At 35.6% G+C, this 25,895-nt stretch overlaps 1 protein-coding gene across 1 annotated transcript in view; it reads left to right on the forward strand.

Annotated features, from left to right (window-relative positions):
* The window catches only part of ZWI (kinesin-like calmodulin-binding protein (ZWICHEL)), a 98,657-nt gene extending 91,405 nt beyond the window's left edge, over positions 1 to 7,252 (forward strand). Inside the window, exons 20-23 of the mRNA XM_089826899.1 lie at positions 5,018 to 5,113; positions 5,353 to 5,550; positions 6,038 to 6,309; positions 6,399 to 7,252. Of these exons, the coding sequence (XP_089683025.1) occupies positions 5,018 to 5,113; positions 5,353 to 5,550; positions 6,038 to 6,309; positions 6,399 to 6,585 (753 nt within the window). The 3' untranslated portion in view covers positions 6,586 to 7,252. The remainder of the gene's footprint in view (positions 1 to 5,017; positions 5,114 to 5,352; positions 5,551 to 6,037; positions 6,310 to 6,398) is intronic.
* The last annotated feature ends 18,643 nt before the right edge of the window (positions 7,253 to 25,895 follow it).

The following is a 25,895-nucleotide window of genomic DNA, read 5'->3' on the forward strand; positions in this document are numbered from 1 at the left end:
TAATTCCAAATTCAATGGTCGCAATTATGGAACTTGGAAGCAGCGCATCATCGCAATCTTCGAATATCGAAACACCGATCAACTTGTTCTGGGTGTTAAGCAGCGTCCGACTTCTCCGGGTCCTGATCAAGATACATGGGATCTGAACAATCGAGAGGCAGTAATGCTTCTCAAACTCTCCGTAGCTGATGACCAGCTTTCTCAGATTCCATCCGGCAAGACAGCGGCCGAAATCTGGACACATCTAAAACGTCTTCATGAGACTTCCGACAAGAGCAGAGCCTTCTTTCTGAAAAACACTCTGTTTTCTATTGTCATGGATGAGTGCACCTCGCTCCAGGCACACCTGAATCGGATTCAGGAAATCCGTGATCAGTTACTTGCCATCGGTCGCAAGATGGAGGAAGAGGATATTGTGGTAATCACTCTTCGAAGTTTACCAAATTCCTATGAGCATTTTATCGAGACTCTCAACATCACATCTATTGGTGTTGATCTAAAGTTCACTGATCTCTGCACCCTGCTACTTCAGCAAGATCGGTGGAAACAACAGTTCGGTAGCAGCTCCAGTTCCACCTCCACTGAGCAAGCCTTTGCTGCGAAATCCTTTCAGAAGGATAAGGACAAGTTTCAGCAACCATCTCAGCAGAAGTCTTCTGCTCCAGCATCCGATGGTACCAAAAAGAAGAACATTCAATGCAACTATTGCCACAAGTATGGTCACATGAAGGTTGCATGTCGGAAACGCTTAGCTGCCCAGTCTAAGCAATCAGGTTCGCAACCCAAAGCGAACAGTGCAGAGCACACTGAGCAGGTGGAATCTGCCTTTTATGCCTTCATGGCTAAAAGACCTGCAGATCATGTACAGTCATCTGCCTGGTACATTGATTCAGGTGCCTCTCGACATTTCACTCACCACAGAGACTGGTTTACTGACTACCAGCCTTATTCAGATTCTGTTATCTTTGGTGGTGGAGAAGAGTACACGGTTGTTGGTAAAGGCAACATTCAAATTCAGTCTGTTGGGAGGAAGCTCATATTCCTTGATGTGTACTACGTTCCAGGGATGGAACTAAATCTACTCTCGGTCAGTCAGTTGCTGCGACATTCTCCACACTTGGCAGTCACCTTCAGTTCACATCAGTGCACCATCACTAATCGGGCGACTAAGTCTACTATTGCAGTTGGTCTTGAGGATCATGGTCTTTTCAGACTTACTGATTCTGGTGATTCTCAGGACTTAGCTATGGCTGCTCGGCGATCTTCCATCAGCTCACTTTGGCATCAGCGATATGGGCACTTAAATGTGCATTATCTCTCACAACGTGCTCGGGATGAGCTTGTTCTTGGTTTGCCAGAGATTCAAACCCAACACCTTGGAGTTTGTGACGCATGTCAGGCTGGGAAGCAACATCGCACACCTTTCCCCAGTGGCGATTCTTGGCGAGCTTCTCAAGTACTTCAGCTTGTTCATGCTGATATCTGCGGCCCTATGGCCACTCCTTCTGTTCTTGGGTACAGGTATTTTCTGTTGTTTGTAGATGATTTCAGTAGAAAAATGTGGGTGTATTTCCTTAAAAAGAAATCCGATGCATTTATTGTATTTCAGAAGTTTAAACCCTTAGTTGAAAAAGAGTCTGGGAAATCTATTATTACTCTTAGATCAGACAATGGGGGGGAATTTTGTTCTAATGTTTTCTCCAGCTTCTTGGATACACATGGCATCCAACGCCAGTTCACCACACCCCACACGCCACAACAGAACAGTGTAGTTGAACGTCGGAACAGGACAATCACCGAGATGGCTCGTTCCATGCTCGAACACAGACATGTTCCGAAGCGTTTTTGGGCAGAAGCAGTTAACACTGCAGTTTATCTGTTGAACCGATTACCCACAGTGGCGGTCAAAGGTAAAACTTCGGAAGAGGCCTGGTCAGGTCGCAAGCCCAGAATCAGTCACCTGAAGGTTTTTGGCTCTCTTGCTTTTGTTTGGATCCCTGATGCTTCACGCACCAAGTTGGATGCCAAGAGTTAGAAACTGATGCTCGCTGGATATAGCAGTCTTCACAAAGCCTACCGCCTTATTGATGTTGAGACGTCTCGTCTCATATACAGCCGCGATGTAGTCTTTGATGAGCAGCGAGGACCATTCATGCCTGTTTCTCCTGTTCCTGATCCAGCAGACCAGCTTATGCAGGTTCATGATTTGGGAGTTCGGCTTCCATTAGGTCCACCTGATGGGAGGGCTCCAGTAGCTCTTACAGCTCCAGTCCTACCAGTGATACCTGTACAGGCACCTCCGGCTTCTCCTGCAGGATCACCTCGTTTTGAAGATGCTTCACCTGAGTTTGATCCAGATTCTTCTGATCAGGATCCTACTGATCAAGCATCTCCTAGTACTACTGTTGGTCATTCTCCTCTCCGGCCTAAGTGGTGGGCTAAGACACTTGCTGATCTTCATGATGATGAGCTCATTGATGGGAGAACTACTCGGAAAAAGAGCAAAACTATAGATTCTGTTAACTTTGCTCTTATGGCCAACATTCACAGTGTGTTTGAACCTCAAACATATTCCAAGGCTAAAGGAATTCCAGAGTGGGAACAAGCCATGCAATCTGAACACCAGAGCCTGCTGAAGAACAACACTTGGGTCCTTTTTGATCTTCCCCCAGGGAAGAAACCCATTAGCTGCAAATGGGTCTACAAAATCAAATACAAATCAGATGGTACTTTGGATAAGTACAGCTCGTTTAGTGGAAAAGGGCTTTTCTCAGCGTCAGGGCATTGATTATGAGGAGACCTTTGCTCCTACTGCAAAGATGAGCACCATCAGATTAGTCCTAGCTATGGCAGCACAGTTTGGCTGGAAGGTCCATCAGATGGATGTAAAGAGTGCTTTCCTGAATGGTGATCTCCATGAAGAGGTCTACATGACGCAACCTCCTGGTTTCAAGGTTGCTGGTAAAGACCATCAGGTTCTCAGATTGGTAAAAGCTCTCTATGGTTTGAAGCAGCCTCTCGGGCATGGTACATCAAGATTGATACGTACCTCAGTGATCAAGGCTTCAAGAGGAGTTCTTCAGACTCAAATCTGTACATCAAGACTACTGACAGTGACATCATCCTTTTGGTTATCTATGTGGATGATCTGATCATCACTGGCAGTTCGGCATCTTTGATTCAGGGAATCAAACAACACTTATGCCAGTCTTTTGATATGACTGACCTTGGGCTCATGCATTATTGCTTAGGTGTTGAAGTTTGGCAACAGTCTTCTGGTATATTCATCTCTCAGTCCAAATATGCCAGAGCCTTGTTAGACAAATTCCGAATGCAGGATTGCAAACTTGCATCTACACCTATGGAGAAAGGTCTCAAGTTATCAGCCAAGTCTGATTCTCCTTCCGTTGATGATACTACGTATAGGCAACTAGTAGGCAGCCTCATCTACCTATCTGCTACTAGGCCTGATATCAGCTTCGCAGTCAGCTATATTTCACGCTTTATGACAGCTCCTAAGGCTGATCATTGGATGGCAGCAAAGCGTGTGCTTCGTTATGTGAAGGGCACTTCTGATTATGGACTTCTGTATTCTCGGAGTTCTAATCCTAAACTCAGTGGGTTCACAGATTCAGATCGGGCAGGCTCTGTTGATGATAAAAAGTCAACATCTGGATGTGTTCAGTTTGGGATCCGGTGCAGTCACATGGACCAGCAAGAAGCAGCAGGCAGTTTCTCTCTCTTCTACAGAGGTTGAATATAGAGGGACTGTTAAGGCAGGATGTGAAGCTATTTGGCTTCGTCGGATGCTTGGGGATATGCAGATGTCACCAGCAGGACCGACTACTCTGTTTGTTGATAACGAAGGCGTTATCAAGTTAGCACGGAATCCAGTCTTCCATGAACAAACCAAGCATGTGGATGTTCATTGTCATTACATACGACAGCTGGTTGAAGACGGGACTATAGATCTGCAGTATGTTCCTACCTCAGATCAGACTGCAGACATTCTCACCAAGCCTCTTGGTCCTAAGTTTGTCAAATTCAAAGGACAGCTTGGTGTGTTAGATAGATTAACCATTAAGGGAGGGTATTACAATAATAGATAAGACGTCTATTATTAGTTAATGGTTATCTTGTAAATATCTTTAGCTTTAGTTTGCTTTCGTTTTTTGCTTTCTCTGGAATAGAATGTTTCTATTCTTTACGATCGTTTCCTAAGGAAATATCGTCTCTTCCTTTTGTATAAATTGATCTTTCGATCTCTGTTATTAATAAGCAAGTATTTACCAATTACCTTGTAATAGTTATATCACCAACAATATGGCCATTTAAACTTGTGCCTGACAACATTATCAACAAAATGCACCAACAATAGGTCTTGGATGTGGCACCAACTTGTCAGTTACAGTTTGAAAATGACACATTCCATCTCTTACTGGCATCTTTCCATTTTTTATTCGACATGATTATATAGAGATGTATAGGTCGATGGTGCCATATCAGGGAGAGGGTTATAGCATTAACATATTTCTCCCCGATTTCCCATAATGTACTTAAGTATCACATGAGTACAATTTCTTATTGAGTCCTTGCAACAAACTACCCTTTCTGTTTGTTGAATATTTCACTCTCCCTTATTTTTTTCTCTCGTTTATTTAAGTGACTTTTTGGTAGCATATTATGTTTTAGCAATTAGTGTTTTGTCCACCCTATTGCTTCAAGAATTTGCATCACATCCCTGTATTGAGGCATGAAAAAAAATGAGAGGAATATCAAAACTGAATGAATATTTTTGCCGTAAATGTCTTTAAATTGTAATTTTTCACTCTTCTTAAGATAAGAAAGAGGTTTTCTTGTCATGCCCTATCTCTGGATTTTATTGAAGGACCAGTGCTGTATTATCTGTATTCTCTTATTGTTCAAGAAATACTTTATCATCTATATTGTTTCTATTGTTGGACTGTAGAACAATTTATGATTTGACAAGGAGGAAATGCTATTGTCAATTTTGCAGGCATATATGGTGGAGTTGTATCAGGACACACTAGTAGATCTACTTTTGCCAAAAAATGCTAAGCGAATGAAACTTGAAATTAAGAAAGATACAAAGGTAATTATTTTATTAATTATTTTAGTTATTAAAGCATTTTTTCATTGATTCTTGCTTCTATATATGACAAGCCTCCAACAGATGTTGAATATATTTGCTGATAAACTTTGAACTACATACTTCTCTGTGTTTCTAGTCCAATCCATACAACAAGAAATCATTTATTTGAAATATTGGAAGCTATATCAGCTGCTCAAGTTAAAAACAGATTGATGTTAATTACATCATATTATTTGTAGGGGATGGTAATGGTGGAGAATATTACTGTTGTATCTATATCTACATATGAAGAGCTTGAAGCTATTGTGTCTAAAGGGATAGAAAAGCGACATACTTCTGGAACACAGATGAATACCGAAAGTTCAAGATCACACTTAATACTTTCTATTATAATAGAGAGCACAAATCTTCAAACTCAAGTCCAAGTTAAAGGAAAGGTATTTGTTTCGATTTCTCTTGGTCGTTCAATTTATTTCCTTAAAGTTGTCCAGAGAAGATAATTTTTAGTAGTATTGAGACGCCATATCTTTTTAGAAAAACCTACAGGCTTAAGGAATTGATAGTTTCTTCAGTAATAGAGATACTATTGCACCGTGTACTCAGGTTTTAGGGTCCCATTTGTGTATTCCAAAGATTCCTGCTATGAATGTAGTATCTAGAGGTCATTATGAATGCTTAGGAAGGTTTCTCTAATATTACTTTCGTGTACTTGTTTATTTTATGTTGGGTCTGCACCTAAAGCCAAAATGCTAAATTCTTAATGTGTAGGAGTTCCTTCTTTGTAACCTTTCTACTGTTGGTTTTGTACCAAGGTTTTCTGCTTTGAAAGTCAAGAACTCTGAACTGTTTATCAGTAGCAATGGTGAACTTCCTCGTATATTTAGATGATTGGCTTTGTACTAATCTAAAGATTTGATGCTGCAGCTAAGTTTTGTTGATCTTGCTGGATCTGAGAGGGTAAAGAAATCAGGATCAACTGGGAATCAACTGAAAGAGGCTCAAAGTATAAACAAATCTCTTTCAGCTCTGGGTGATGTGATTAGTGCATTGGCTTCTGAAGGGCAACATATACCATACAGGAATCACAAGCTGACCATGCTCATGAGTGATTCGCTTGGTGGTAATGCAAAGACCTTGATGTTTGTAAACATATCTCCAGCAGAATCTAATTTGGATGAGACCCATAATTCACTTACGTAAGTCATTTATGCCCATGAAAACACAAGCTTGGAACTTATTTTAAATGTATGTTTCTCTAATATGACATCTTCTTGCTTTGGTATAGCTATGCGACCCGAGTACGCTCAATAATAAATGATGCAAGCAAAAATGTCACCCCCAAAGAAGTTGCCAGGCTGAAGAAACTGGTAGCTTATTGGAAGGAGCAGGCAGGTAGAAGGGTAGATGAAGAGGAACTAGAAGATATTACTGAGGAGCGTGGTATCAGAGATAAGAATGATGGTCGTGTATAGACATTGTAAACTTTTAGAAAGATTTCTTCGATTCTCCCTGAGAAAGGCCATTTCAGTTCTGCCATGTGGTATTTATGAATTGTTCTATTCGAATGATTTTACACCATTCTATGCTTTCTTGGCAGCTAAAATGGCAGGGCATTGTATCTGTTGCATTCTTTCTATCTAAATGTTCACAAAGGAATTATTGATCTTTTCTACACGAAGTAAAATTAAGTTCTTGTACAATCTGCTGCCTTCCCGTGTGCTCACATTTGGTTGATTCAATTTGTAAGGAAAGTCTTCAAGTTTAGGAGAAAGGAAAACAAGAAAAGCCCTATTTTGCTAGAAATCAAATGTCATTACAGTATGACATGAAGCATGGCGTCACATAATTGCCTGCATATTTATAAGTCTGACAAATTTTAATGTTCCAGTGGCACGAATCAAATGTACAGGGTTGATGTACTACTTGTGATTCCAGTCTGCTGAGTTGTATATGCTATTATAATACCAACTATTTGTGGAGGCTCTCCAATTCTTTATGATTAGGAGCTGTTCATGCATATTGAAAATGGACTTTTTCCATCAAATGGAAAACAGTTGGAAATGTGAAGCTCTTTAATCCTTTTGTGAAAGGATTTTCTATTTATGCCAGTAAGTGACAAATATATTCACAATTTCCCTATGTTTAGTGACAGCCTTTTGAGAAAACTGTGGAATCTCATTTATGCGAAGGTAAGACGATGGAATGTTTTTAAAATTTTTTACAGTAATTTGGAATTTTTACTTGATGCAAATACAACATTAAAACATTTTTGATTCAGCTAAATATTTTATTGGACACCTTTAAGTGTGAATATCAAATGTTGTATGAATTTGAGCAAAACTGAGTAAGTTTTGTTTTAAAACTGGTTGCGTAACAATGAAACATGTAGTATCTCAATTGGAAGCATGGAAGCTGTTAATGGTTCACCATTTTTCCGATTGAGATGATATCATAAAGAATGGGTTGTAGACAAAGCAGATAGTACGCATGAAAATTAAATGACATGACAAAGACTTTGACAAATTGACTTTTGCTTTACATTTTGTGTTTCATCATAGCTTAATGAGAAGAGTTCATTTTCTTTGAAATGGCTATAGCAGCTCCAGGGGACCAGTTTTCTGCAAAATATTTTTTTAAGTGAGGGCATCCTATCCTTTGTATCTCTAGTTTCTGACACTAGTTCATGCAAATTGGATCACATTATATAGTTGGTAGCAGGGCATAACCGAGTAAAGAAAGGACATGTGGCCTGAGAATGAATTTGGCTTCAACATTTTATGTGCAACCATGTATTATCGAGGCTCAACAGCTAGAAACTGTACCATCTGCAAAGTAACCACATAAAGTGTAAATAAAACTAGGATTTTGCAGTTGTATCATTGCAAAAAATTCAAGTAAGGCATGGCCAATCAACCCCTCGCTAAAGTCTTCTCTTTCCTAGTAAATAATGAAAAGCTTTCCTGCCCAACACCAATGCCAAGACCAGTCATTAAGAATCACTAAAATGACACTTAGCGTAAGTGCTATCAGTATGGATAGGCCAATGAGAAAATTATGTGTGATACCACTTAAAACTAGATAATTTAGTGAAAAGGACCTAATTGACCAAAAATATATTAACACACTCATGCAATATGAAAACAAGTAAATTAATCACTCATATGCAATATGAAAGCAAGTAAATTAATCTTTGGTAAAATAGTAAAGTTTCGTCCTACAATGGCTGGGTGAAAGAACATTTGATTGACCTTAGAAAAATGCATTATCTTTCAGAAGTCTTCAATACTACCAAGTCCTAGGTATAAATACTGTCAGACAAGAAAGGGCCTTTAATTTTTTCCAAATCTTGCCATCTATAAAGCATGATCGTGCACATGGTCTGGCCTCTATGGTCTCTTCACCCATCACAAGCACGATGATTGCAAAGTTCTGGATTTTGAAGGTTAGAGGAAAATGTCAATTTGGAACAAAAGTGAATAAGTAGAGGAAATGGTTAAGTCATGGTGCTCGTGAATGAGTTGTATAGAATTGTAACAGTTGGAAAAGAGGACTGAAAATAATAATACATTTGACTTCAAGTAACATTTAGTGACACAATTTTCAGGTTGACTGCTTGCTACTTAGCTCCAAAAAAAAAACTCAAGAAGTGTTACAAAAGAAGGAACTTGAACAATGAAGACCCGCACACCTTTCTGTAAAGTGATATCTTAGGAGAAATAATACTGAAGGGTGACTTCAATACACGGACAACTAGTAGTCAATCTTCACAATTGAGTAGTAATGAAAAAGGGAAAATAATCTGCTATGGTTAGAAGGCTGTGCTCAATCTTGGGAGAGAGCTTCACAAGATGGAGACGGAGAGTCTCACACTATGAGGTAGAATTACTCGCACTATGTAGTTCGTTTGACTTGGGATAATGTAATGGAATGAGGGGTTGACCAACTTTAAGGGGACACCACACTCAAAACTTATAATCACCAAAGTGTGGGTAAGGAGTACATTTGCATGCATATTGATTAATAGGTAACATTATTATTACTAGCATAGCAGTTGCATGTTTTTGTAAGTGCAATGAAGAGCGATAGGAGTTTTAATCTTCAAGAAAGTAAAAGAAATTAAAAGTTTTGTAAAATATCCAAAAAAATACCATTAATTGTAAATTTTAATCTTCAAGAAAGTAAATATTTTGTAAAATGTCCTAAGCACTCGGCGACAGAATAGAGACCCTGGTTGCTCTCGTCCATCTCATTAATTGTTGTCCTTTTCGAGAAAGGATCTCTAAACCTGTTCGGGATGACTCTTGCTCTCTTCTTCATCTTCTTTTTTAGGTTTATGCTTGTTCTTTTGTCAGTACCGTTTGGTTCTCCATTTTGTGCTATCTTCTTGGTTGTAAGCTCCAAGTCTCATAGACCCACGTTGTGGTCTTTTGTTGGACATTAATATATTTATCTCATCTTATCTTATCTAAGCATATCATTAATGGTATGTAGACTAAATTCTCTGAATACTTATTTGCATGCACAATTAAATCAATGAAATAGGTCTAGTTCAAAATAGAAAGTTGCCGAATCCTATTCTTTTACGGAGGTGATGTGTTCTAATGCAAGCTGCAATGGATAAAGAACAACCCTCAGAAAAGGAAGCACTGAGAAAACAACCAAAAAATATTATTGAGAAAATCAAATCTCATAAATTTTTTAAATTGACCAAAAAAATCTTATCGAAATAACAACATCAAAATTAACTAATTAAAATCTTAATGATTTGATCTATACACAATTGACAATGAAAATTTTCCTCAATGAGCAACGAAAGGTTGAGATTGGAAAGTGGCAACATCTTTGATCTCAAAGAAGTTCAAAAAAGTTAGCATTAGAAATATAACAAAAATATTACCTAGTAAATGGCTTATTTTCATTATCATTGTTAATTTCATTTACATTTTAGTTACTATGAATTTAGACTCTGAGATGATTGAAAAAGTGAAAAAATTCTCATTCAAATAATCCCTGTTAATAAAATGACAAACTAATTACAACCTTAATGAGACAAATCCCTGTTAATAAAATGACAAACTAATTACAACCTTAATGAGACAAATCTGAAGCTTGACTGTGAAATTTTTCCTTAAGGTGGAGATTGAAAAGTAGTGGCATCTTGGTCTCTAAAAAGATTTGAAAAAGAAGCTTTGAAAATTTAACGAAAATATTATCAAATAAATGTTATATTTTCATTACTATCTTTCATTTTAATTTCTATGAATTCCAAATCTCAAATTCTCATCAAACTAACCACCCCTACCAAAATGACTATTTATATACAAATTTAACGATGATTAATAAGTTAGTGATAAGATTGATGGTGAATGCCTTCCTCAATAGCTGGCAGAAGGTCAAAGAGCGACAACATCCTTTGTTGAAGGCATCTTTGCTTCCATTTAGCTTATTTGCTAAGAAAAATAGAAAATGAACTACTATTTTTCTCAACAATAGAAACTTCTTGATAAAATTATGCTTAATTATTTAATACATAATATTATTCTTATATTTTAGTTTTTGAATAATTGATGATATGTGGTTTCTTACAAATTCTAAGAAATAGAAATAGTAATACAATGGACCTAGGGTAATGTTCCATGTAGATGGATACATGAATTGATTCTTCCTAAATCTCTTTGTTCTAAATATTCTTCTTATTCTAAATATTCTTCTTAGATGTGTGATTGAGCACCTTAAAATTCTATTGGTTCTACATCCATAAGAATAGGGATTCAATGGGCCATCACTCTAGGATACCTTAAGTTGGTGATTAGAAGAATCTAAGGGAACATATGCTAGGTTGGCTCACAATGGTAAGGGAATCTTTTTTGGTGAGATATTTATTTAAATTTAGAATTTAGGAAGTTGTGGAGGTGACTTAGGTGTGGATTTGATTTAACAGGATAGTGGGTATATTTGAGATAAATAATATAGGGTATCATGATGTGTTGACTTCACACAACAATATGTTGTTTTCTTTTAGAACATTCTAATGAAAGTGGGTCCTAAATTGGTCAAAACAGAGTTCACCACCTATCCACAAGGATTCTACCTATCATTTAATGGCATTTACAACCAAAAAATTCTACAAATTCAACCTATGCTTAAGAAATTGACCATTTTCCATCTATAGACCTCCATTGTACTACCCAAAAAAGTCAGCAACCAACTAAAATTTTTCAATAGACTAACAACATATTATCACACTAAGCTGACCCACATCCACTATTATAAACATTTAATACCTTCACAACTCGTTTTATCGAAAAATAATAATTGCAACTATAATGTGTTGTAATTAATTATTATATTATTATGTATTGCAATTAATTATTATTCTATTATTTATTAAGTTCGAGTGCACTCAAATTCACACATAAGAAGCTCACAATTTAGCACTGTATTGTAGGCTCTTGCTTAAATTGTAATTATAATACTAAATACAATTATACAATTAAATATAAATTATGAATTATAGTTTGTTGTTAATATAATATATTTTTAAATTTTATTGTTAAATTTATAATTGAAAATAATTTGGATAAAGAAATGATATATAATTGATCTAAATTTATTATTAAGCAATTTTAATTTTGAATGTATATAATATAATATAAGATGAAAAATAAATTAGACCCAAAATAATGTCAACATGTGGGTGAAAAAAGATGAAAAATAGCTCTACTAAAATACTAATTTTTTTTTTTTTTAAGATTTGAAAAATTAAGAAATATGTATTTGTACCTTATAAAAACTATAGTTATTTTGTAAATGGAAAAAAAAGGTGTTCTCGTTAGTGGAAATCAATTGACTAATTGGACATAGGTGAATAATGTTACCTACAAAATTGTACAATAATGACATGTTGAAAATAATCTCTTACTATTACAAATTGAAATGACATAAAACATAAAGGAAAATATGTCTACATGCATGGACATAGGTCTATAAATAAGATGCAACTTAAAATACATGTGATTGGAAAGCCTTTATTGTTCTTAGATTGTACTCTAATGGGAGTGAGTAAAAAAACCTACATAGGACAATGACATGATTGCACCATTTTCACTCTTCCTAATTCAAATGACATATAACACAAAAAAAAAGTATCCATGAATTGTAGAAAATGATTAAGGTTGTGAGTTGTTTTCATCACCCAAGCTAAGATGACCTACCTTTATCATTATATTGTAGACTCTTCCCTCAAAAATATATATTCAATTTATGTTTGAATAAAAAATTAAAAACCTTGACAAAAGGATGAGAATTAAATAATCATCCAAAAACATTAATGTTCAACTTATCTCAAAGAATTATAAGACATCCGTATTACAAATGAAAAACTACATTAATAAGCTTAAAAATGAATCAATTATTTGAAAATAAAAGACTCTTAACACTATAAAATATGATGTAAGTACTCGACTCCCAACCAAAAAAATTTAACCCAAAACTAATGTAATAATAAACTAGCAGTTGCATGTTTTTGTACATGCAATTATTAAGCTGATAGAAGAATTGTAAGTGTCTCTAATTAAAAAAAGGAAAAAAAGAAAGAAGTTATATTTAGCTCCACAAAATATTTTACTTAGATCTATAGCCAATACCCCATACTTCTGAGTGTAGTCAACCAAATTCTCCATTTCCAAAGCCCATGGTGAAAAAGAGAGGGTGTGTGGCTAAGAAAAATCTCTTATTATTGTATTGTACTTGTTGTATTATATTTATTTAATCTTTTATGTGGATCCACGCTGTCATAATTCAAATCATTCCATTAAACACAAATAAGTCCAAAATAAATAATACATACAAATTATGCATTTTTCCATTCAATTAACTAGACACCAAATCTATTTTAAACTCTATTTAGGCCCATTACAATTATTATTATATGTTTCTTCTAGAATTGACATGCAAAAACTCAAGATATAATAGGAGTAAAAATTAGAGATTTATAAAAGTCAAATTTATGTAACTAAATATTTTATTTTTTAAGTTAAATAAAATTTGTACTTAATAACTGTGTATGTAATTTTTCTTTTATTTCATAAGATTGTCAAAAACAATAGAATTTCAATTTCGCACATTCAAAAATACTCCTCCAAATGTTATTTAATATCTTACATATTAACAAATCTCTTCTTATTAATCCTTATACAAATATAGATATTAATACAATAATACTTATTTGTTTATTTAATTTTCTTAATATATATTTTAATTTATTTGTAACTCAAACTCTTTAATTTGTGTTGAAATTAATTTGAATAACCCATTACCAGATTCTTTGAAAATTTGTATGGGGGATTTTTCTTGGGTGCAGCAGTTAGATTATGAATCTCTCCCTTTCCGTTGCTGGATTTGTCATGAGTATGGTCATTTACTGCGTCAGTGCCCCGTAACTCAAGTTTCAAAGGAGTGGATGGTTCTACAGCTGGCAATACTGGTGGTTTGGCAGATACTACAGGGAAAGGAGAATCTCAAATGGCTAATACTACCAAGGGGATGAATCCGCAAGATGCTACAGGTAAGGGTAAGGCTCAAATGCAGGATAAGGATGGATTTACCCATGTTCGTCCTCGTGCTAAGGGCCGTGGTCAAAAGAGGCCTTTGAAAGAAAGATTATCTGATTCAGGTTTTAACCGCTTTGAGGTGCTGGATAGTATGGTTCTAGAGGAGGGTATTCCTCCTCCTATCTCTTCTGATCCAGTTTGCCCAGATGAGAGATCTGTTCCTAATGATGCTTGTGGGGCATGCCAAGTTGTAGTATATCAGAACTGTGAGGTCCCTGTAGCTCCTGTGACAGAGGCTCTTGTGACTCCTGCAATGTTGGAGGATAATGATGTTGTTTTAGCTGACTTGGTTAAGGATGTGCTACCATCAGGTAAGGGCAAGGGTTCTCCTCTCCCCTTGGGGTTGATGTCTCGAACCTTTAAGCGGGCTTCTTCTACTCCTCCTCTAAGGAGTGGGCGCAAAACAGACCAAGAGAAGATTAAACTCACAAGAGATATATTGATTGAGTCTGGTTCAGTGAAACCTTTGGATTCTCATTTTCCCAATTCTACCCAATGATGATTATTCTCTCATGGAATGTAAGGGGGTTGAATAGCATCCCTAGACAAAAGGCTATTCATAACTTGGTGGTTGATCATAGCCCTGATGTTTTTTGTATCCAAGAGACTAAGCTCTCTGTGGAGTCTATGGTCCAACATGCCTCTAGTATTTAGTCTCGTGGCCAATGCCAGTGTGTTGGGGCAACAGGCAGTGCGGGTGGTTTAGCTATATTTTGGGATCCTCAAAAAATTTCTCCTCTTGGCTGGATGTCTTCTCACTCAACTCTCTCTATGGTAGCTTCTACTCTAGACTCAGGAGAGGTGATCATGGTTACTAATGTGTATGCACCTGTTGATCTTGTGGGAAAGGAGGAACTTTGGGAACATATTCAATATGTTAGAAATTGTCATCCTTATCATCCTTGGGTGTTAGCAGGGGACTTCAATTCAGTTTTAAGTCTGGAGGAGAAGCATGGTGGTTTGGCTAGATTGGGGCCTTCTTCTGCTCTTCTTCGGCAACATATATCTCTTTTGCATCTCTCTGATGTTAAGCCTTCTAATGGTCTCTATACCTGGAATAATTGCAGGACTGGTGTTGCTGCTATCTCAGAATGTCTAGATAGATTTCTTATTTCTTGCTTCTGGGTTAGTGGCACCCTTACCATCTCTTCAGAAATCCTTGATTGGAGGGGTTCAGATCATTGGCCAATCAAATTTTCCGCTATAGGGGCTTATGTTCCAAAGCATCCTCCTTTTAAGTTCCAGTTGATGTGGCTTCGGGACTCCTCTCTTCATGATTGTATTTTCTGTTGGTGGAAAGATGGTGCTCCTGCATATGGTACTGTAATGTTCTCATTTTTTAAAAGGCTTCAATATGTTAAAAGGCAGCTCAAGATATGGAATAGGGAATGCTTTGGGAACCTTCACTTTATGAAGAGGCTTGCTCAAGAAGATCTTGATGTCATCACAAGGGAGATTAGAGATCGAGGTTTCTCAGAGGATTTTGGCAAGGCTGAATCCCTTGCTTCTAGAGCTCTAGAAGAATGGGAACTTCGAGCGAAATTTTTTTGGAAGCAAAAGGCTAGAGTTGATTGGCTCCAGGAAGGTGATCGTAACACTGCCTTTTTCCATAAAACAGTGTAATCTCGCCGGAATCAGAGCATTATCTCTTCTTTGGTTAATTCTCAAGGTATCCAACTGAATTCCTTGCCAGCTTTGTTCCAGGAGGCTATTTGGTACTTCTCTACCCTCTTCTTTGAGGACTCTCCTCCTGCTGATAATGAAGAAAATCTTATTTTGTCCTCTATTCCTTCCCTTATCACTCAGGAAATGAATGATTATCTCATGCGTCCTATTTCTTTGGAAGAGCTGGAGGAGGTGGTCTTTGGCATGCCTAAGGGGAAGGCTCCTGGTCCTGATGGCTTTCCAGTTGAATTCTTTCAGGAATTTTGGGACATCATTAATCATGATTTGTTGGAGGTGGTTAAAGAATCCTATGCTAGCAAGCAGATGCTTCGAGCTTTGAACTCTACATTCTTGACTCTTATTCCTAAGAGAGAGGGTGCTAATCAATTGGAGTTTTTTAGACCAATTGCCTTATGTAATGTGGTTTACAAAGTTATTACTAAGTTGATTGCTGAGAGATTGAAAAGGTGGCTTCCCATTATTATCTTAGAAGAACAAGGTGGTTTTGTTGCTGGCAGACAAATTTTGGATGGGGTGGTTATTGCTACTGAGGCTATTCACTCTATGGCTACTTCAAGGGAGAGAGCCATCTTTGTTAAGCTGGATATGGCTAAGGATTACGATAGAGTTAAATGGAGCTTCCTAAGGAGTATTCTTCTTTCTTTTGGATTTAGCTCTGACTGGGTGAGTTGGATTATGAGTTGTGTTACTTCTGCCTCTTTTTCTGTTCTTATTAATGGTCAACCTTCTCAACTATTTGGTGCTTCTAGAGGCCTCCGCCAGGGTGACCCTCTCTCCCCATATCTATTCATCATCATGGCTGAAGGCTTGGGCAGATTCATTAAGCATCAGGTGTCCCAGAATTCTATTCAAGGTTGGCGGTGGGGTACTGGCTTACCTTCTCTTTCCCATCTTCAATTTGTTGACGATTATGCTCTTGTTGGTCTTGCTAGGATCAAGGAAGCTGAAGCCTTTTGACATACTTTGGACGTTTATTTGGCAGCTTCAGGCCATAAAGTTAATGAGCACAAATCTTCCATTTACTTTTTTAACACTCCTGATTCTATTCAGCACAGGATTGTTGGTATCCTACGGTTTCAGATAGGATCACTTCCTTTGACTTATCTTGGCATCCCTATTGTTGTTTCCAGGTAGCCACATCTCTTCTGGCAAAATTTGATTACCAAGCTTCAGGATAAGGTAAATCATTGGACTCATAGATGGCTTTCTACTGCTGCCCGGGTTACTCTTCTTCAAGCTGTTATCCAAGCTCTTCCTACTTATCGAAGCATGGTTCACGCTGCACCTATTTACTTTCTCAAGGAGTTTGATGCTCTTTCTCGACAATTCCTTTGGATTGGTAATTTGTGTAGTACTAAATGGAGCTTGGTTAATTGGGCAACTGTTTGTAGGCCTAAAAAGGAGGGTGGTCTTGGTCTTCGATCTGCTCTATTGAGTATTCAAGCTTTGGCTGCTAAACTTTATTGGCGATGGTGCTCTGGACAACATCAACTTTGGGCTCGTATTATCACTCATAAATATTTTCATGGTGCTGATCCTTGCTCTGTTTCTGCACTTCCTCTTGAAGGTTGTGGCTCAATGGTTTGGCATACTTTGAAGACAGGTGCGATGTTGGTAAAGAGGGGTCTGTTTTGGATATGTAAAGGAGGTTCTCAGGCTTTGTTTTGGTCTGATGCTTGGGATGGATTCCCTTCTATTTTATCCATATACCCTCATCTTCAGCCTCTTTGTGACTGTTTTCTTGCCGTTGGATGGGATAAAGTGGCTCATTACAAGACTCCTTATCAATTGGGACCTGTTGTTGGTTACAGATGGAAGCATTCTTCTGATTGGCCTCCTGGAGGTATAGACATGGATCGTCAGGAGCTTTCTCAAATTTTGGCCTCTAGAGAGTGTTCTTCTTTGCTTGGTCCGGATGTTTTACCTTGGGGCGGTACCTTGTCTGGTAAATATCATGTCTCTGCTGGGTATCAAGAGATAACTAGACAATTATTTGGGGATGCTGAGGTCCCTTGGTGGAAGCAAGTTTGGAATAAAGTTTCTTGGTCCAAGTGCAATTTTTTCATGTGGCTAGTGGCTCACAACCGTTGTCTTACCTAGGATAATCTTTGTAAATGTGGATTTCAGGGCCCCTCTTATTGTGTTTTGTGTGGTAATGGAGGGGAGTCTGTCTCCCATCTGTTCTTCCATTGCTCCTATTCTACTTAGATATGACACCTTTGGTGGAGCGCTTGGGGTTGCTCTTGTCGGCATGCTTCCTCTTTGCCTGAGTTCTGGGCCCGCTTGGGTACTGCTCCGTCCAAGTCTTCTTTTCTCCATGCTGCTTGGATTGCTGGCCCATCTTTTATGCTTTGGCATATCTGGTTGGAGAGGAATCATCACATATTCCAAGATGTTTGGCTTGGTGTTTTGCATCTTTGGTGAAAAATATCACATTCTCTTCAGGAAACTATTCTTGTGAAGTGTGAGCTTGATGGGGGTATGGATCCGGTTGATCTTGCTATGCAAACAAATTCATACGGTGACCACTTACGGTTCATTTCAGGCCTTGTTGTTTGATAGTGGAAGATATTGGTGGTTGTAGATAGTGGTCAATCCCTGAAATCAATCTTTCATGTGGCAACAAATGATGTGACTCTCCTCATCCAAGATCTCTGGCGCTTTGTGCTAGTGTGGAAGAAGGAAACCCAATTGCCCATTGCCGTTCATGACAAAATTAAGATGAAATGTAAGTTTGGCCTTTATCGAATCTACGCACCACATAATAGACCACATTCACAAGCACATAAGAACTTTATTATATTTTTTTAACTTTCTATAACTTAAAGAAAAATAAAATAAGAATGGTTAAAATAAGTAATTTGCTAAAATAACATGGAGAAAGAAATCTAGTGAAAGCTTTATTATATTTTTAAAGTTTCTATAGATCAAACAAAAGTAAAATAAGAATGGTAAAAATAAGAACTTGCTAAAATAACATAGAGAAAGAAAGAAAATGAAAGGTAACTTGCTAAATACTAAGTAGAAAAAAGCTATGATTTTCTATTGTGGGAAAATTATTTTTTCAATTTTCCCATGACAAATTATAAAATCCGAAGCTCCCACATATAAGCCTATCGACTAAAAAATGACTCTAAATATAAAATCTTCCATTACAAATTAAACCTAAAAACAACGACAAATATATAACCATAAATGAAAACGGTGTCCCATACAAATATAATTTTGAGCTCAACATTTGCAAATGGTAAATTCTATTTCAGTTCAAGTGCTCAATGATTAAACCAGGAGAATCGGATGTTATACTAGAAATTTAACCTGCCATATCTGATCTTCTAGAATTTTTTTATTCTTATGATGGAAATACTGTTTTATTTCAGTGGTCCTTGAATATATCTCTATCCATCCATCCATCCATCCATTTGTTAGCTCAGGGAGGGGCCTCTGTGGGACACAATTATTTGTCAAACATCACCTCTTCAAGGCCTGCAAAGGAAGCGACTTTTATTACAACATATCATAAGTAATACATGTCAGTAAGTTTAACTCTTGAAAAATGTGCAGGTATTCCACGCGACCATATTCCTCAATAGTTAAGTACCTAAGTGGGATGGTTTCAAAATAGCAGTTGAATAAGATTGTTTTGGCCTTAATATAGCGTAAGTTTTGAACTTGTCATCATCATCTAGCTGATTATTACAACTGTGCTGTCCTTTTATCAAGCATCAGATCTAGTTAATTTGTATAATGCAACAATCTTCCAAGATAAGAAAGCAACAACTTGAATTTTGAAATCAACTGCAGATAGATATTAAATCAAGCATCTTCGAGCTGATTAAGACTTTTTACTAATATAAAAAATCATACACAATTATGTTTCAAAATTCAACTCCAATAATATATTATATCAGGCATCTTTGAGTTGATTAAGACTTTTAACTATTATAGAAATTATTTACAATTATATTAGTAAAAGTTATCTATACATTATGATTTTTTGGTTAAGAATTTAGTTTATCATTGTCTAAAAGATTTTTGATAATAATAAAATAAATATGTTGTTTGAAATAGCAAAGCCAGTTTGTACAAATTTATTCTGAACTGGTAGTTTGGATGCATTAGTAATAATTAGAAGAGAATGATTGTTTAAGGAGACGATTTATTTCAAAGAGATTGATCTTAAAGTTATTATTTTTGAAAATTACAATACAACTAAGAAATTAGAAAGATTCAATTGAATGAATTTGAGTATTCATAATGAACCGTCAAAAATCAAATCTTACTGAATACAAAACTGAAATACATAAAAATGAGATCCAAACCAATTTAACAAAATAGATACTCCTCAATCTTTCACTTAAACAATAATTAAATTTCCTTCAAAAAAAATTGTATAAGATTAAGTTATTATAATTAGACTCATATAATACAAGCATTTAATCTCTCTTCCGCGCATTAAGTTCAAAATTACAAATTGCCTCACCATTTTATAGACAATCAGACTGATTTGAAATGGAAATAGTGAGCTAGTCCCATCATATCGTTAACAAATTTGAGATGATCCATTTTTAACAGTTAACAAATTTGAGAAGATCAATTTCTGTTTATACATAAAGTACAGGGCGCTGTCTTTCCAGATAAACTGACAGAGTGTCCCATTAGGAAAGACGGTGGCAGGATAACAAATTTGACTTGGGTCTTCTTCATCACATGAATCCTTTCATTCCAACTTTTGTAGTACATATAATTGCTTTCACTTTTGTACTGATTCATCCTCCTTGACACATTAACACAAGCCACCATTTTCTTTGGTACTGATATCCTTAAACGACAAATCACATGAGATACTTTCTCTTTTACCAAAGAAATCATGCTTCCTAGCTTTAAGATCTTGGGCAGTCGGTGGGCTATCATTACCTTATATAACACACTATTTCTTATTTGAATTATTTGAATATTGAGATTTGAATTATATAACACCATCTCTAACTCTTCTTTTGTTGACATTTGGCTGTATCTCTGTTTTTTCATTGGGTTCTAATTTTTAGTTAAAAAAATATTATACATATTTAAAACATGATTAATATAATTTTTCATTACCATTTTGGACTAAAAATCTCCATTTTTAAATTCAATAATTATGGTCACTTTCATTTTAGGGTTACTTCAATTAGTAACTCTCTTTGTTCTTATATAAACAAGGTAGAGATTTAAGGATACTGTTTGTTGAGTAGTCATCTAAAACGACAAGTCTACTTAATAAATAGATAACTAGTAGAACTCAACTTTAAATTTGAGTAAAGTTAATTAATAAAATATATTTACCTAAGAAGAAATTCTTGTATACAAATAAAATATAGATGCATTATCTATGTATTATTAGAATGGATATTCATATCATTACAACAATACACATGGCTTATATTACGATAATATACAAGTATATTTTAAGATTAAAATAATTGTATATAAGTAATTGAATAAGTTAAGAAAATATTTAATATAGTTTTATTTTGATTAATATACAAATATAGTAAGGGCTTAAACCATTTACAAAACAAACATCAAGGAAACAAAGTGTTTCCCACAAGAAGTGAGATTGAAACCAATGCTTTTGATGAAAGCTACAAATCAATAAGGTGAAGCCCAAACATTGAAATCACCCTGTAGCAGCTACCAAGAGGATAGTAAAAGAAATCCAAAAAAAAGGAGATGTGAAAACAAAGGAGGGGAGCATTCAAGGATTTGAAACACCACATATGGAGGTTTAAATCTAAATGCTTTGGATAACTAACTTTACAATTATTTTTTTGAATCAAATCCCATTCAGGTGAGTTTAGAAATATCACCTAAACTCAAAGAGGATATTTCATTTTCCTCACAAGAGGGAAATGATTTAAAATAAGGAATATGAATTTCTTCCTCAACTAAACCATTTTAATTTATTTATAAAGAAGGTAACTTATTAGATGACTTATTCCACAATAGGACAATCCATATCAATCAAACCCAATGAGGAAATATTGGGGTTGGAAAGAATATTTTATTCCTTAAGATTTGATAGTGACCACCCATATACAATCAACACATAACCAAGTCATGCCCATCTTGTAATAGTTGTGGCATATCAAAAGGGATCCCTTGTAATTAATGTGTTGAATCCAATCTCAAATATTGAAAGATGAGTAATAAAATAAGAGAACTTCTTGATAAGTACCCATGAAACATGTGTTGAAATGATTTTGACTAAAAAAACTACAAAGTTTGAAAATATCACAAAGATAACTTCTTTCCAATAATAATGTTAGCACAAAATACAAAAATGAGGAAATCATTTCTAGATAAACTTCATCAAACATAATGAGAACATCCATATAGTAGGTAATGGTAATCCACACTTCCTCTAAAAACTCCAATGGTAGAGGAGGATGACAAAGAAACCATGAGTCTCTTTTCAATACTTGAAGGCATTCATCAAGAAGAGAGAAATAAATGGTGAAAAATCCATACGAAAGAACAACAATATCTTGTATACTTGTGGTATTCCATTTCCTCCTATCTCATGGTCTAAAATTGTCCACATTAGGCCTAATGTCCAAAAATTCACCACAAAATAATTAACAAACTTGGAGGCTAAATTCAAAGAAAACCTTATATGGAATTTAATAAGTTCTCTTGAAACATGTGTCAATGAGTTTGACTAAAAATTTCTATACGGTTGAATCTTGATAGCAATATCACAAAGATAACTTCTTTCCAATAATAATGCTAACATAAAATACAAAAATGAGGAAATTATTTTTACATATAGTAACTTCATCAAACATAATGAGAACATCCAAAGAGTAGGTAATGGTAATCCATAATTCATCTCATAACTCCAATGGTAGGGGAGGATGATGAAGAAACCATGATCTTCCTTTTGATATTTGAAGGCATTCATCAAGAAGTGAGAAATAAATGATGAAGAAACCATATGAAAGAACAAAAATATCTTGTTGTTCCATCTTAAATTGGAAGCAATGTAATTTAATGATGGTTTAGCACCTATTTAATGCAAGATCATCATTTATTTGCACCTCTCCCCTTATCTTCTCCTCTTTTTTTTTCTTTTTCTTCTCTCATTTCTCCTATGTAGAATTAGGGTAGGACCTAATAGATCTTTCTTTAATGCTCCTATTTCATGGCATAAAGCTTGAGGTAGTATCTAGCCACTTAGGTCCTCCCTTGCCTTCATCCAATCACTCGAAGTCTATTTTCCAGATCGTAATAGTCTTATCTCAAAATATGCACATGATTTATGGGATTTGAGATGTGTTTTGGGCCTCGAGGGAATTTTGAGGGTTCTGGCGTTAGGATTAACCACAAACATAAATAAAAATTACATGTAAATATAACCAATATCAAAAAATAATAAATCACACAAAAGAGAACACAAGACACAAAGATTTAACGTGGTTCACCCAATCCCTGGGCTACGTCCACCAAGAGCAAGTCTAATATTATTATTATCCAATGATTACAATCTGCAATCCCTTACATCTCAATACTACCGCAAGAAGCTACAATCTCACCATAAATTATGAAATTCCTAACCCTAAGCCATTTTATACAAGCTTTTTTCTACTTACAAAATTAGGGCTAGAATAAGTCTTCTAATAGAAAAATAATAGCTGACTAGTTTACAATAGTAATTCATTTTTGGGGCGGTATCCTTTGATCTTGTCTTGGGGACGCTGCCCCCAACCCTTGTAGTAATAATCTAGGGGGGGAACTACATCGAAAAAAGGGGGAAAAATTAACTTTCGAGTCTAATTAGGCTCCACATCACAACATCTAGGCCCTGGTTAGTAGGGACATAATGTGTCCCTTCTCAATCAGGGACGTAGTGCGTCCTTGGTAGGCTAATCAAGAATGCAATGTATCCCTGCTAAAGCCCTATCTTAGGCCCACTTCTTAGATCCCATGTCCAAATTGATCCAAGCTGTTGATTTTTAGGTCCAGTAGACCTGTGGGAGAAAGTTGATTCACTACCCTTCATATACCTATCCATTTACCTCATTTTGCATCCACACACATTCTATCATCTACGCCCAAGATCTCAAGCACTCAAGCAATTTCTCCATTGAAGATCAATGATTCAAGCATTTACACAATTGAAGAAGTTTATCTAGCATTCAAGATCTCCCTCAATATATTCAAGGTCCTTTTTTGCATCTTCTTCATCCATTCATCACATTCCTCTTGATCCAATTTAATTGGTAAAGTGAGCTCAATGCATCTAATTTGAGAGATACTACTATTGTAAGGTGAATTCATACATTTACTTTACATTTCAACATTTCAATTATTTTAATTGAAGGTAAATTCCTAAACTATCAACAAAATAAAAACCCCTTTATTTTGCAGTTTTAGATCTCAAAAAGAAGAAAAGGTTGTGGATTTGGATACCCTTTTTGTCAAGCTTTAGAAATTTGGAAACCGCTTCTATAAATAAAATTTTAGTACATTAATCATTTGATTTATGATTTACTTTGTTGTTATGGTTTCATTTGAACTTTGACTCTATTGTAGGATTGAGCACCATCAATCATTAGGGTCGATCATTCTCACCCAATGATTTTTTAATTTTTTTTCAAGCAATATTTTATTTATTTTAGTTTTAGTTTCCCAAACATTGCACAAAAGACACTACTATAAATTTATGTTAAACCTATAGTAATTCTATGACTATTAAAGGCAAGAGCCTACAACACAATGGTAAATTGTGAGCCTCCTACGTGGAAGGTCTTGGGTTCAAATCTACTCAAGATTGATACTTAATAATAATTATTAATCACAACACATAATAATAATGATGAATCTTGGCTTCGGCCTCTTACCGATCAAAAAAAAAAATTCTATGACTATTAAAGTCCTTAAAGACTTTTTGTGCTTACCAACTTAGACCCAAATTTGCTCGCTAACAAAGAGGAGACCTCCTTTTCTTTCCTATGTTTTTTAGCTAAGGGAATATCCTCTTAGTTAATTATTTTATTCCTTTTCTTTTCCTCCTTGGCGAAGCATACTCCCATTATTAACATAAACACACACAAAAAAATAGAGAAATAATAACAATTTGCAAGAACTTAAAATGGGCTTCTAATTATCTCCAATAAATAAAAATGACAATATTCAAAAATTGAATATGTAAAGCAATATAGGAATTTCCATACAGTAATAGGTAGGCTAGAGCCACCATGTCATATCCATAACTGTCCTAGAGAATCGTATGAGCCTTTTTTATATACGCAATTTTCCTCCACCCAAGAAGGTTCTATAAATTTTTGCCCTAAAATTTGATTCCAACCAACCCTAAGATATTATTATTCATATTTTCTTACATTAGAGTAGGCCCTAGTAACTTGTGGAACTCAAAATAAATTTCTGAGGAATTTCATTTTCTTTGATTTCAAGTAACACAACTTCTGAAGACCATAACTCATCACCAGTTGGTCTTATTAGCTCTCATGAATCCATTTCCAAAATGCCACAAACTGATCTACAATGTTTTATTGGAACAATATCTAGTTAGCTGAGGTTTGACCCCTTTTGGAGCCTCTAAATATGTCAAAACAGAGTTCAAAGTTTTTATACCCAACTACTAATACCAAAAAATCTCAATAACTTCACAAATAGTGTTGATATTGCATTAAGACTTTACTGGAAGGATGAAATATCTAAAATGAACCTCTAGGGAAGAAATCAGAACATTTTATGTTCAAACAACCAACTTACTAAAAATATTAAGCTTCCATAAATAGTAAATTTGCATTGATATAACCCTTATTCAAGGACAAAAAAAAAATATTTTTGGGTGATGCAAGATTACCCTCACACCCAAGATGCTCCTGTATCAAATTCTTGGGGTAATTTGAGAAGTAACCTTTTCATGTGACCTCAGGTGTTCAAAGGACAACCATGATGGTTAACCTCCTTCCTTGTCAACCATGATGAATCTTCAACATGTCTTCCTTTCCATTACCTAATATTCTTCATATGTCCTATTTATTGTGCTTCTGCTAACACGATTGTCAAATATATCTTCAATCTCTTTTGTAGATGAAGTAGTTACTAGAATACTCAACTGTGTTTCTATGATCTCTTCTTCAACACCTCCTTTGTGACACTATGCCAGATTTGAAATATTAAACATCAATTAGTTCACTAGAAAATTCTACTTTATTATCATTTCCTTAATAAGGCTTCTTTAGTACTCTATATGGTCCAAACTTCTTCATCTTTAAGTTATTATATGTTCCCACTGAAAATCAGTCATTTTTTGAATGAACCATGACTTCATCTTTAATTTGAAACTCCACATGCCTCCTTTTCTCATCTACCTTAGTTTTGTATTGTGTTTTCATTTTGGTATTGCATTTCCTCACCTCCTTATGAATGTTCTTCAAGTGTTCTACAAAATATCCAACTTCAACACTACCCGT

Source organism: Cupressus sempervirens, chromosome 4 (genome assembly GCF_028749045.1).
Source record: "Cupressus sempervirens isolate cs-2001-9-10 chromosome 4, ASM2874904v1, whole genome shotgun sequence".
NCBI lineage: Eukaryota > Viridiplantae > Streptophyta > Pinopsida > Cupressales > Cupressaceae > Cupressus > Cupressus sempervirens.